This window comes from Ostrea edulis, chromosome 9 (genome assembly GCF_947568905.1).
Source record: "Ostrea edulis chromosome 9, xbOstEdul1.1, whole genome shotgun sequence".
NCBI lineage: Eukaryota > Metazoa > Mollusca > Bivalvia > Ostreida > Ostreidae > Ostrea > Ostrea edulis.
In genome coordinates this window covers 32,228,870-32,243,601 of record NC_079172.1, presented here as the reverse complement: position 1 = coordinate 32,243,601, position 14,732 = coordinate 32,228,870, and the positions used below count along the sequence as shown (strand labels likewise).

At 34.0% G+C, this 14,732-nt stretch overlaps 1 protein-coding gene across 1 annotated transcript; it reads left to right on the top strand.

The window, feature by feature from the left end:
- The first annotated feature begins 376 nt into the window (after window positions 1-376).
- On the top strand, window positions 377-12,937 carry LOC130050356 (hematopoietically-expressed homeobox protein hhex-like). Its single transcript, XM_056150226.1, has 4 exons — window positions 377-1,844; window positions 9,698-9,882; window positions 12,162-12,212; window positions 12,343-12,937. Exons 1-4 carry the CDS (start codon window positions 1,361-1,363, stop codon window positions 12,508-12,510), a joined length of 888 nt encoding a protein of 295 aa, XP_056006201.1. The 5' UTR covers window positions 377-1,360; the 3' UTR covers window positions 12,511-12,937.
- The last annotated feature ends 1,795 nt before the right edge of the window (window positions 12,938-14,732 follow it).

Here is a 14,732-nt window from a genome sequence, read left to right as displayed (position 1 = left end):
ACTTTGTCCGAATTGAATTATATAAAATGAAACGGACATTGTAAGCAAATCATCTTTTTCTCATATTTCTTTAGATTTCAAAACAGTATCTAAAACACTATACATCACGTGTGCGGCAGTAAAACACGTCATATTACAGTAACAATATGTCTACTATAGTTTCAGCCGTAAGAAACAACCAAAACGAATGAAGGAGAAAAATCGAGAAAGAAAAAGAGAGCAGAAAATTATTTATATATCAAAACGAACAGGGAATTTAATACTCAATGAATTTTACAACAGAATATTCTTGTAGGCTGTTGATAATGAATCCTTTGTGGGATACATGTTCAGAATGATGTAATACATGCTGGAATTTGATTATGTGAATTTTCTTGGAAAATATCGCCTAGAATAAAAGAAAGTTGGTTGATAATTAACAGGTAAAAGACTAAAAGGTATATCGTTGTTCCACAGTTCCTTTCTTGAATAAATTATGCTCGTAAAATATCATTGCATATTGGTATTTTAAAAATACGAATAGGAGGATTTCTCCTTCTGACTGAGAGACGTGTTTGTGTAAATATGTTCATAATAAGATATGTCCTTAGTAAATCATTATTACCATGTTTCCATGTTTTGGATAAAATGAGAATATGATTTACCCGGCATTAGGATGAAACATTTTCCTACGGAGAAACAAAATTTTACTGTCTTGGCACAGAAAATTCAGCGATATTTCCTCATGTAAGTTCCCGCTACCTACTCCGAGGACCTCAAGTGTTTCTCCGCCCCGATAATTTACAAATAAAGCAAAATTACCATGTTGGCGTTTGTACACTTTAAATAATGGCAGAAAAAACATCACCTCGTACATCAAAGTCCGTAATCTGCATATTTACTTAACTTAAATCAAACCTGTACATTCTGATTATCGAGTTTGTTGTGTGCGTAAACGACAAACATTATGAATCGACCCTTGAACCATACAGTTTTATTTACTTACTGATTGGAGACGACCAATCTTCAGAAGGAAGCACGAGACTTAAAAGTGGCCCCCTCCCTCTTAATAGGCAACGGGGCGGAGCTACAGATCTATCCACTGCGAGTGAAAGTATCACTTCTGTATAACGGGATAATATTGTTATAAGAGTTTATTGTGCGATTGTTCTCCCTGATTGAATGTTGTGATATGCGACAACTATTGCCGAACTATTGAGCACTTTGACTATGATCTTGGCGTCTCTTGCTTTTGGTTCTTTATAATTTGGACCATATGGAAAAAGATACCGCCTAGTGATTCGTTGGACACTCTCTACTATGAAGAGCTTATGATACACATTTTCTAGGAAGGCATTGAACGAGGAACATAATTTTGTGAATGACAGTCGATTACAGACAAGCAATTGTAAATTGTTGGGACTCCATCATGATCCATCCGAACTCACAACATTCCGCCTTAGTAAACGCTATGACTTCACTGTACGGCCCCCACTTGCACCCGTCCGCGTCCCCACCAGTCGCCGCTCACTCTCAGACTAACACCTCACCCACAGGACCCTCATCCTCGTTCCGTATTGATGACATTCTGAGGACTTCGCCAAACTCCACATCAAGTGCTTCCAATTCTTTAAGTGGACTTGCAAAACCAACGCCCATCAACCCAGCAGCTCTGCACGCCTCGGGGGTGCTGACCGCACCCTCCCTGTATAAACCGATGTCAATGTATGACCACACCATGATTCCACAGTCCCCCTATCTCCCCTCCCACGTCTCCTATACCAATGCTCTCATGAGTCACATGTACCCCATGCCATACATGAGGCCAGAATACGCATTGTTAGACCGCCATGCATTTTCAAAAGGTATTTATTTTTGTTTTACTTCTGTTTTCGTTTTGGAAGATATTCTTTATTGATTATCTTTCCCTTTTCTCATTTCCCTCCTATTTCAAAATATTCATTCATAATTGATGAAATACAGAATAGTTTGATTTTGTTCCAGAAGAGACCGTATAATTAATTATAATTCCGGTCTATTGTGTCTACTTAGCTCGTAAAATGTTGCTCAAAGTGGGATATTTGCAATTTTTTCATTAAAAAAATATTGTGATTTTCAGCTTCTAAATAATTTGTTTTATATATATATATATATATATATATATATATATATATATATATATATATTCAATCTGGGAAGAGAAAAAAATAAATATAAAGGATGATTTCCGTTACCAATTGTGTAAGACAATAATGTGTTACAGGATAGATTATTTATTCTTACGATCAACCTTCTTCAGATTCCACTGAAGTGCAGAAACAAATACACCAATTAGTGGCGAATTAGCTAGGCCCAATACCCGCCGGCGGATATGAACCGCTACACGGGGATAAATCCCATTCACAATCCGCCGTATTCTTAGCTTAAGAAGGAAATCTACATACGTTCGGAAATCATGAACGAGCCACATTTTATCATACGGATCTAATTAGACCTTTCTTGGTTTAGATATTTAAAATTCATGTCTTTTGACCAGTTGTCGAGATATACAAACTTATTCACAAGTAAATTTTTCTAAGAAATTTTCTAATTTACATCACTAACAAAAATATGTTTGAGACCTTTGGTGTTTCATAACTGTTTTTAGCCAATCTCTTTTGCTCCATTTCTTTTCAGTCATATACATATTGACTTTCAACAAATTTATTTCCTTTATTCAATTGTGCATTTGCTAAATTGTAATGTATTAGTACATGTATATTCTGATTTGCTCAGACTAACTGCTAGTGAAATTGATTGCATATACATGTATGTAAAATACAATTAAAATCGAATGTCGAATTCTTTATCTCGTAATGTTAATAGGAATTTTATTGTTTAAAAAAATTAATTTCCAGTGCAAGAGAGAATTTAGACAAAGAAATGATTTCTAAGATTATAAAATAATCAGAACACGGGACCAAAAAAAAAAAAACCCTGTAAGTTCAAGAGGCACAGGTCGTGCACACGTATCGATAATCGGTACAAGATGTGTTAAAGTAAATAATATTAACTCCTCGTTCTAAAGAATATTGGCTATGTGTCGCCAAACCGAAAATATCTTGGGATATAGCACAGATATAGGGGCTCATAGTTAATCCAAAGTCAGATAAAAGACTACAAATTGTAGAAAATACATCAGACTGGTTTAATATACCGTATACTTGACAATCATATCGCACAAAATGTGTCCGAAATTAACATCGCCAGGCGTCAGGCGTATATGGGTGGAAGAATTATGGGAAAGGAACACCTTTTCTGTTAAGATTTCCAACTATATGTAGATCTAGATCTAATTTTTTTTTTCCTCTTTAAAAATGAAAATGATAGAATGACGTACAATGTAGATCTCCTTAATGGAAATGAAATTGATGAAGGTAAAAATTGGATGGACCTGGAAAAAAAGTTTCTAAACCATAAGGAAATGACACAAAAATATATATTAAGATTTTAAAAATAATTTTTCTAACTAAACTGACTCATAAAATCCGAGCCTTCCATTATCAAGAGCTCAGAAGCTATCAAGTGGAGAAATAATTACAGACAATTGTTATTTCAATTGTCATAAACGATTTGTCTGCCAGATTTGAAGGGTTTTCCTTGTGGGCTACGGTTAACCATTCATCTATAATTAGTTTCTAGTGCTTAGTATATGGAATGTACTATAGATAATTTTAATTAAGAAAATCCAAGAACTCTTCATCGGTTATAGTACAACATCTCTAAAAACATTCAAAGAATATAGTAAATTAATAATGCAGTTAAATTCTAGATAAGTGCGGTGATATTGCAGATACGAGTACAGTATAGTCAATGAATATAAAAACTGAAATAAACCTGCCAAATAACTGAACAAAACAGGATCAACAGCTTGAGAGAGAAAAAAAAGGCTTAAATAGGCAATGTCCGACATCCAATCTTAATTATTCTAAAACAACATTATATAAATAGGAATAACAATTAGTCATACAAAAAATAATGAAGAATTTTATTTATTTATTTATTTTTTTGTTGTTGTTGGTTAGTTAATATTGTTTATTGGCATTTATCGGGTTAGAATTTTTACAACCCCCTACATTCCAACCTAACCAGTAGATATGGGGTAATTAATTTGTAAACAACAAGCACTCACAAATAAAGAAAGAAGAAAAGAGGACAGAACAGTATGAAAAAAAAAATGGTATAATACTCTGGCTACATAAAGAATCTTTGTACATTTTGCATATCGTCAAAATTGAAGGAAATGCAAACTACAACTCTGGCACTTGGTTTTACAGGGTGATAATTTTACTCAACAAGGATGAGTGAAAGTCACAGGATGTCATTCATATGGTAAATAAGATACCCGTTAACTAGTAGGGTGAGGACACTAAGACGATTAAATGATAAGGGTATCTCCCTAATCGATTTAGAATGCGAGATGGTGATGTGAGCCTCCTTACCATATCCTATTACATACTGTAAGAGACGCCCACTAAGACAAACACTCTTCAGATAGTTTTTTTCCATCTTATTTTGCATTAATACGCACGACAACCTTCTTTTCATATGTGGATAAATGTTTAAAATATTTGCGAAAGGAACACTTTGCATTAGCGTTGTAAGAATTGCTGAGCATTTATTCTTAAAATATGTTTTAAAAAACTTCAATTACATGTGCAGCATAAGGAAAATTCCATATATACATATGATTTGTATAGTTAAAAGTATATATATGGTTTTAATTATAACCACAAGAAAACACTTTGTTACAATGTCAATTTCTTTTTTGAAAAATTCATTTATTTTTTGCTTCAGAAATCTGTTTTCGAGAGAGATGCATGTTTTTCGATGAAACAAATTGCTGGATTATTATACATGAATAGAATTTGTAAGGCAAAAGTATATTCTTAAACATCCCAATTTTTGTTTCAGCTTGCAAACCTTTCCACTCAATATCAATATTTTGTGTGACACTTTGGTTTCATCAAAGTTTAATGTTGAATTATATGAATTTAAGAAATCAAACTTTATTTTTCACAATCAAGGTCTTTCAGTAAAAAAATATTCAACGGGCAATGTTCATATGTACCTGAACTGCATTGTATCGAACACCATGGCGGTTGTTGATTGAAATTCTGCAAAATGAAATAAAGAAACAATTAAATAAGAAAAAACCCCACGCTAGGTATCTTTTTGCGAATTCTGACACAGAGGGTAAAATATCAAATACAGTAACCCCATGTTCAATTTTTACTTGGCCAACAGAAATATTTTCTCATAACCCATTTGCTGCCAATCACAATGAAACAGAGGGAAGGAATCACAAACGAATAGTTGTCATTTTTGGCGCATTAGAAATATAATTCACATCTTCGGTTTTCTTTTTGTGTGCCATGCGTGTGACCTAAGACAGTCATCGGAACGTTTGTTCATATCTGAATTCGTTTCACCCATAAAATCATCAAGACGCTTAACATAATTCAAATATAATCCCTATCAGACGATGTCTTAGGATAGAAATATGTCGAGTGTTTTCTCTTTCAATTGATTTAAATCGATCAAGATGAGATAAAATAATAAAGGTTTAATTTCAAGACTCAGTTGGCTGTCCAAATACAACCGTTAAGCAGTGTCTGTTAATTCTGGCTTTCCTATTGTTTTATATCAAAGAGCGCCATTTTTGTTTCAAGTGAAGTTACAGGACGTATTCTCAAACATCAAGAATTTTAAAATCCTATGTGAATTGTAAATAGAAAGTAAGAGTCTTTATAAAAAGAAAGTGTCCCAGCATTTATTTGACGATAATTACCCTGGGAAAATGGATCGAATATGAATTGATATTTTCTGCAGAAATAGACAATTCGGTTGGTGTGTAGGGTTTATGCACACATGTATTTTATAATTTTTCATATAGATGTATCTTTTTCATAATACAAAACTTAAGAAACCAGCCGGTTAAATGTATCTTTGAGTTTATGAGAGATGCTAATATTACGTTATGTCCTTTTCACTTTCCACATTGTGCACAGAAGAGAGACTGTGTTACATGTAACTAATTAATATAATCTACGGAATGTGTCTGGTAAAAACAAAGTAATTAAGGACACTTTTTACAGACAAATTCGAGTTAATGTTCCTCAACCGGCCCTACGCGATCAATCGTTCACGTACACTCCCCAGACAGGGGCCTTCCCTTTGTTTTTACATGTATCACGCACGCACTATAGCTTATATTAACATTTAATACCCGTATTAACAACATTTTACATGAACAAAGTATTGAATGCAGGACAAGTATGACTAAAAAACAGCGAATATAATAATCTGGTGTAAATTTCATTGCAAATACGGTTTTATCATATCGGGAGGTACAAGTGAGTTTTTTCTAGTCGTGAAAGGTTACATAGTGCACGATGTCCATAAGTATAGGGTTCGTGCACCTTAACGAAGATAGATAAATTTTAGATGGTTTTGGATTTCATTTTTAATAAACGTTTATAAATATAATCACTTGCTTTTAAAGTATGTGTTAAGGTAGGAAAACTCGGCTATATTTTTATCATTTTAAAACATTCGCTAATGCCATTATACAAAATTCATATGCCATATTTTAAAGGAGAATTAAATTTACATTGTTAAATTCGTTGTTGAGATGTTTTTTTAGGAGAAAATGATATTTTCAAATATCAACATAAGAAACTGTCAATACAAATTCATTTTTCATTCATTAGCAAAACCATTTTACAACCTTTTAAAAATATTACCTAACTTTGAATAAAATCTATAAACTCGTGTGTACTTAATCAAGTTTGATAACATTGTATCGTCTTTGAATTTCACAAAACTATATTTTTTCCCCACTATATTACGAATCATGGCGTTATTTTAAAATACAATAAATGCGCTGTAGTAATTAATTTACATAACAATTTTATAACAATTTCAAAAATTGACTGTGCTATCTCCGCTGTCAAACACTACCGTGTTCCTGGAACTTCAGGCACTGCGCAATTTCCATCAGATTCTCTCTTTTTTTCCGGCTCTCGATGCAGTGAACGGAAAGGAAGACCGGTATCAGAGATCTAGATAACAACTTTATACGGTGAAAATGTGACAATAAAAATAAATCTAAAATTGACCAATCAAAGACGCATATTCCACTTCCAGCATCCAGTCACCTCTCAGATTACGATTACAAGGTTTCCTGTTTGTTATAGTCTAATAATTTATCATTATCATAATGTTATTATTGTACATACATGTACATGTAATAATGGCTAATAACAATATTAAATTCAACTTTGAATTTTCATATTCTTCGAGCCAAAGCTATTATTAAAGAAGCTATAACAAACCGATTGATGGGAGACATACTTACAGAAATAAAACGAATTAATATATGTCGCTTGGATCATGAGTACAATGGACTAAAAAAGCTGCAGTATTCCTCTGTGCATGCATTCATTTGTTTGTTTTATCCTAGTATTGTTTGATTTTCTCCAGTGCTTATAAATTTGAAATAATTTTGTTTCAAAGGACAAGAAATAGCTACAAATCCATATTAAAATCAACTTAATTCTCAAACAGTGTCATTATTTACAATTCGTTATGAAATTGTCTAGGTAACACGGGTATTTGTAATTGGACTCGATGCCCGATGTCCGGAATAATCCCCCCGCGGCGTCCGGCTGATCCAACCTTAATCCGGTAAACCCCCATCTGTCCGGAGACTGAGTCCTATCCTTTCTGACGAAAGACTGCATTAGGGACGCGGTACTCCAAGGTGTAAACAACGGCCTGAATTGCTGAATAGACTAGCGCTCGATAACAGCAAATACTGTAAACTTGGGTATCAATGGCAGTGGTATTTCCGTAAACAAGATTGCAGATCTTTCCGATTATCACTCTTTGTAGTGGCTGTCGTTATCTAGCATGAGCGAGTTATAATGGCCATTTACGGAATGAACAATAGCTGTGTTTAGTGTTGAGACAAGACAACGTTTATGTAAGGTGGACCGAAGCAAAGGACTTCTCTGTTCTGTTGAATTCACTTTGATCTTGTTCTAAACAATAGGATCAGTACATAAATCGCGTTAATTCAAGAATGGAAGAAAAGCTTTTGTTTGTTCTAGGTATATGGTAATTTAAGATAAACAACTTTAGAGAGCTTTATCAGAACTAAATAATCCGCCAAAAAAATAGTTTCACAAACTGTGCCAAGGCGATTTCAAAAACTGCTTCGCTTATCTCCTTCGAGATCTTCCAGCTGAAGTGTCATTGTTTTTCATAACTTTCTTGTTAGTTTCTGCTATCAATTGTCCCACATGTGGCAATTATAGTAATTTAACTTGAACCTGTTGCAGTTGTCTAACTTATACTGCTTCCGGTATTTAGATGGCGGGAAAGTAAGAGCCCTCTTCACATTAAAGAGAAGGAATCGACAATCGCAGCGACACGTGTTTCCTGTGTAAGGGCCGTGGTGTCGTGTGTCTATTTCAATAATTATATGAACAATTGTATGGTTTATTTCGTGGTTTTATCGTAGCGGAAGCATATTCCAAAATAAATGAGCTTGCGGCAGGATAGGGGAACTTTGAGCACCCCTTAGGGCCCCATTGTCAGTCTTCCGAAAGCCCAGCAATCGGAAGGACTTATGCGGATACCACTTGAATTTTTTTCTTTAATTAACCCCTTTGTCGCCTTCTAAAGGACTGTTATTGTTTTCTGAATAAGAATGAATAATAGCCTGTTGACGACTCGTGTGACATGAATGGCTCGACAATTCAGTGCGAGGCAGTCGCCAGGCGTCGCAGCCTGAAGTCGCGCGCGAACTTCACAGAATAGAATACCCCTTTTTTCTTTACTTTGATACAATGCAATGCCGGAAACTATGGATGTTTTATGGGTGTGGTGAATGATACTCACTCTATTGTTAATTACATCCGATCTTCTTCGCGATCAATCTAATACAAATTCGTAAATAACTTGCACATAGTTTGTATATGTCGATGAACATAGTGTGTAGTATTTGTCATTTTGATATTACATGTACTAAGCTTTTCGCAATAATCTGATACTCTGGCAACCCAAGCAGCATCATGTGCTATTGTATAATTCTACACACCCACGAGATCACCCACATGAGTAACAACACTAAATTAAGTTTAGCAAGAAAAGTATCCCTCTTTGTCTGAAGTATAGAAGCAGGAAACCTGGATTATTATCACATGTTCCGTGCTCAGCTTCGGACAAAGTTCGGTTTTATATGTCGGCCACAATTTCAGGATTGGCCCTTGTGTGGTTTCCTTATGGTTTAACGAGTTTCATTTAAAATAGTAATCGTGGTTATTCCCAAGTGTATTCTATGACATAAAGGGGGAAGATAGTGGTGTAGATTAGATTTACTGATATATAACACATATTATCTAATGTGAAATATCAGTATTTGAAAATAAATATTGAAATGATCTTGAATGTTAATTACGATAGCAAATGAAAGTTTAATATGAAATCATGAAATGAAGTTTTACGGAGAGTTATAAAAATCAATGCGAGATTACGAAACGATAAATTTTACAATGTGGCACAACAATACAACGTTCAAAGAGTTTACAAAGTGGTTACTCATTATCAAATTTTGTAGTATATTTTTTTCTTATAATTCTAGTAATTTATTTTGTACTCTTTTGTCGTGTAGTGGTTCCCAAACCTTTTCTATGGAACCATTTTATGCAGAGACCTCTACACAAGAGAAAAGGCGGACAAGTCAGGTTTTCTAATGACCAGACAGTGGAACTAGAAAAGAAATTTGAATCCCACAAGTATCTGTCACCGCCAGAGAGAAAACGACTGGCAAAAACCCTGCAGCTAACGGAGAGACAGGTCAGAAGTGACGTCATTGTCCACCATGCATGCGTCATTTATACAATCAAAATTATCTTTGCACAGAAATGCTAAAGAACATATCAAATTTCACTGAATATAGATATTTATTTCTCCGAGTAACATAAGTGATTAAAGAGAACTGAAATAGTATTTAAGAATATTAAGGATACGAATAATCCTTTGCAAAGTTAAGGAATATTTTCACTTTTCAAATATGTAAGGCCTTTGATTCATTGCTTATTTTTCTCACCATGTATCATGTTGGTTTTAACACACCACAATAAGTACAAAACATGTAGTCATTGAAAATATCCTCACTCTGGTTAGTCAGTGCCTCCCAGTGATTAACAGGGCGCTATGAATTTAAAACGCCCTGTTTATGTTCGGAGTTCAATCGCTTTTTTAATTGTGTCATAGTTTGAATTATACCACTCTCGTTGTGTATTATAATTGACAATAATTTACCAAGTACTCTTACTTTCGATAATGAAATATTAAACAAACATTACATTGTTGACTTGTTTTTCAAAATAACCCCCTCAATCACTCCCTGAAGAACTTCATCGTCTGTGAATTCTCGCAAGTACACGTGAAATGTCATACATTAGGGAACCCCTCTCCGTGGATCTGTGTTGTTAGTCTTTAATTGACTCTGCGCCTGGACATATGAATGGTGACACTTTTGAATTGCACCAATTCAAGATAAAAGACCTGACATTTCCACGTTAACAAACAAAGAGTCTTCAAGATTATTGGAAAAAGTTTTGTTTGACTTGCCGTTAAAATAAGATTTATAAAATTTAATCTGGGCAATACATTTCATTTAATCGATGGACATTTTTTCTGTATCAAGCTCCTGAGCAAATTAATAATTGTAATGAACATTGGTAAAAAGTTTCGTGATAAGAAAAAGGTGTTTATCACGGTCAGGACTAAATCATTCCATTTCTTATAAACCGTCTCGCGAGGAATATACAGTGCATGGATCAATGAAATAAATAATAATAAAAAACCAACAGTCTTGCTGGATTTATATGTATAATACCTGTGTGTTTGTTTGTATATTATTTTACGACACATTTGAGAATTTTTTACTCAAATATAGACGCCATTAGCCGTAGATGAAGTGCCACAAATTTTGACCTATGTACATGTATGGCACTCAAGGCTGTGGCAGTGAGGGTTCTTTATTGTGCCAACGCCTAAAGGGACACAGGGTTTCCGTTTTTATAGGACATATCCGATAGGACCGTGATTTTCATTTGTAATACCGGAAACAGGCACTACCTATCTTCAGACTTTCAGAACCAAACCAGGGAAAGCAAAGAAAGCGCCCTAACCATTATATGTATAGTCATGTGACAGTAAAATAGCGCCCTAACCATTATATGTATAGTCATGTGAGAGTTAAGTAGCGCCCTAACCATTACATGTATAGTCATGTGACAGTTAAGTAGCGCCCTAACCATTATATGTATAATCATGTGACAGTAAAATAGCGCCCTAACCATTATATGTATCGTCATGTGACAGTTAAGTAGCGCCCTAACCGATATATGTATAGTCATGTGACAGTAAAGTAGCGCCCTAACCATTATATGTATAATCATGTGACAGTAAAATAGCACCCTAACCATTATATGTACAATCATGTAACAGTAAAGTAGCGCCCTAACCATTATATGTACAATCATGTGACAGTAAAATAGCGCCCTAACCATTATATGTATAATCATGTAACAGTAAAATAGCGCCCTAACCATTATATGTATAGTCATGTGACAGTAAAATAGCGCCCTAACCATTATATGTATAGTCATGTGACAGTTAAGTTGCGCCCTAACCATTATATGTATAGTCATGTGACAGTTAAGTAGCGCCCTAACCATTATATGTATAGTCATGTGACAGTAAAGTAGCGCCCTAACCATTATATGTATAATCATGTAACAGTAAAGTAGCGCCCTAACCATTATATGTATAGTCATGTAACAGTAAAGTAGCGCCCTAACCATTATATGTATAATCATGTAACAGTAAAGTAGCGCCCTAACCATTATATGTATAATCATGTAACAGTAAAATAGCGCCCTAACCATTATATGTATAATCATGTAACAGTAAAGTAGCGCCCTAACCATTATATGTATAATCATGTAACAGTAAAGTAGCGCCCTATCCATTATATGTATAATCATGTAACAGGAAAGTAGCGGATATTTGCTATTTACTCCTTGTTCAAAATCCTTGCTGTACAGTACTTTTATTAATTTCAGGTGAAAACTTGGTTTCAAAACAGACGTGCTAAATGGAGAAGATTAAAACAGGTTTGCCAAGAATTACCTATTACGTAATAATCTTAAATATATATATATATAATTTTTAGAAATACCATAGGTAAAAGTTTCATATTACAAATTCTTTAATTTTACTGTTTCGTTTTTTTCTTCATCACAGGAGTCCCCTACGAATGAAAAACAAGGTGAATCTTCGGCAGATAAAAGTGTAAGTGACAACGCAGAAGACTCGGAGGAAAGAAACCGGTGCACGACAGACGAGGAAGATTTTGATTTAGAGGACAGTGACGATGAAATTGACGTAGAAAACGAAAGTGCGGAGAAATAGCGATAAATTTTTCAAATGCCTTAGGATGAAGGGATTGGAAATGGATTCACCTTGACAGGAAGTTGAAATATTATAAACTAAGGTCAACAACGAATGTTTTCGTGAATTTTCTCTGCTGTCAATGTTTAGATTTACAGAAACATGCAGATGATATTTCCGAAACAAATGATTAGCTTCCGTTGCATAAAACGTGTGAACTGACTTTGAAATGAAGAGAATTGAACGTTTCAATTTTACGTTAAATATGTGCATTAGCGGCGATTTGAATGGTGCAATTGAACATTTTGTATTTATTTCCGTTCTGGTCTTCCTATGTTAAACTATGCAATAAAAATGTTGAACAATATACGACATAGAATTCCGGAACATAAACAGTTTCATACCATAGAATTGAAGTTTTGTTTGAAATAAAAGCTAATACAAGGAAGTTTGATATTTTGTCGCATCCAACACTAGATTACATAGATTAGAATGTGCTAATTTCTTGGTACATGTAATATCTATATATTTATTCACCAGGAAAGAAACACAAAACAATCGGGAAACCTCTTGGGTATTCTTATTTCTATATCCTCCTGTAAGAGAAACACAAAACAATCGGGGAACCTCTTGGGTATTCTTATTTCTATATCCTCCTGTAAGAGAAACACCACATACTAAAGTATCACAGAGTGTCTGAAATCTTATGTGAATGGTGACATGTGACTCTTACACTAAAAAAGGTAGTTAAAAAATACTTACTGTTAATTGCCTAAAGAGATGTAAAGCATTTAAAGTTGGTGACACATCTTGATGTGACGTTGATGATGAATTAAGGAAGCTGTCGACTGACTATTGTACATATGATACTTTAATTTAACCGCAATGACCTTCAATAATACTCTTGTCATTGCGAAAGCATATTCTAAAGTACGATGCACAAATTTAAGATACCACAAACTGAATTTAAAATTCCTGAAAAACTACAGAATGTGCTTTAGAATTAAAAAGAACAAGAATTAGTTTATATATATATATAGATAGATAGATAGATAGATATCTTATCCAAACTATAAGTACACTGCCCATCATAAATAAGTATACACTTACCAAAATAAGTTACTTGTGCATAAAAGAAATGGGTTACATCATCGATATAGATCTTTCGATGCAAAATACATATATAACTCTTACATGTAAATAGATGACATTTGGCTTTTAACTTTTTATATCCCTTTTTATCAAAATACTTTATTTTCTGATTTTTAAATTTTTTTAAAAAGAGATATTATGCATATTTCAACTGGAAACGGTTTCAAACTAATTACTAGTACATATTATTGTACCCTTTGGTTTTTCACCTTAAATAAGCAAAATCACAATCTAACAGGCTTTACCGAAAATATTGATAAATTGAAAGTTACACGCAGCGAATGCCGCATTTTTCATTATATTGAATATATTTCATGCCTAAATGTGCAAAAAGCTTATATGTATACTTATTCATGGTGAGTAGATCCACACCAGTAATCGTATAATATAGAAAACTCAGAACGCCGAAAAAGAGGTTACTCAATAGGTTTCATCTTCAAGTTATAAAATAATCAGTTGTGTGTGTGTGAGAGAGAGAGAGAGAGAGAGAGAGAGAGAGAGAAGAGAGAGAGAGAGAGAGAGAGAGTAATGTAGATACCTTCAATTATTTATATAATAATGTTGATATGAATAAAATTAACATTTTGTTCCTTCTCTCCAGTTCAAGTCACTGATGATGTGTCCCATCGCCGGATCCATTTTCACATTTTTATTCGACATGATAGCCATAGCATTCTGCAAAACGAGTCATTAACTTTATAACATGGCAATCGAATTCAGCTTATCAAGTGTGTCTGTTTGCTCTATTGCACATAATCGTCATTTAAGAGAGCAATATTACCATTTAAATACATACAAGTGTGATCATTACAACTGTAATCTTGGATACACACGAGTAGAACTTTGCACAAGGAGAAACTCCGAAGCTCAAACGACCAAATCTCGCAGAGAAGGATTGACCGGAAGTGAAATGTCTCAACAATTTCAATATCTTAATTGGGGTTGTTGACGAAATATCAAGCACATATTCTATGTTATTGCCTCATACACAAATGTTTGTCGAGATTGTTAAATAATTTTAAACCTATATGACCCAAAATTATCTCAAGAACATCACGTAGAAAGCACTACATTTTAACCATGATGTAAAA

Bases quoted from the DNA above. Each gene is read 5' to 3' on its own strand.
- LOC130050356 (XM_056150226.1), top strand. From the start codon at position 1,361: ATGACAGTCGATTACAGACAAGCAATTGTAAATTGTTGGGACTCCATC. The intron at 9,883-12,161 runs GTCAGAAGTGAC...TATTAATTTCAG, and splicing joins TGCAGCTAACGGAGAGACAG to GTGAAAACTTGGTTTCAAAA. The intron at 12,213-12,342 runs GTTTGCCAAGAA...TCTTCATCACAG, and splicing joins AATGGAGAAGATTAAAACAG to GAGTCCCCTACGAATGAAAA.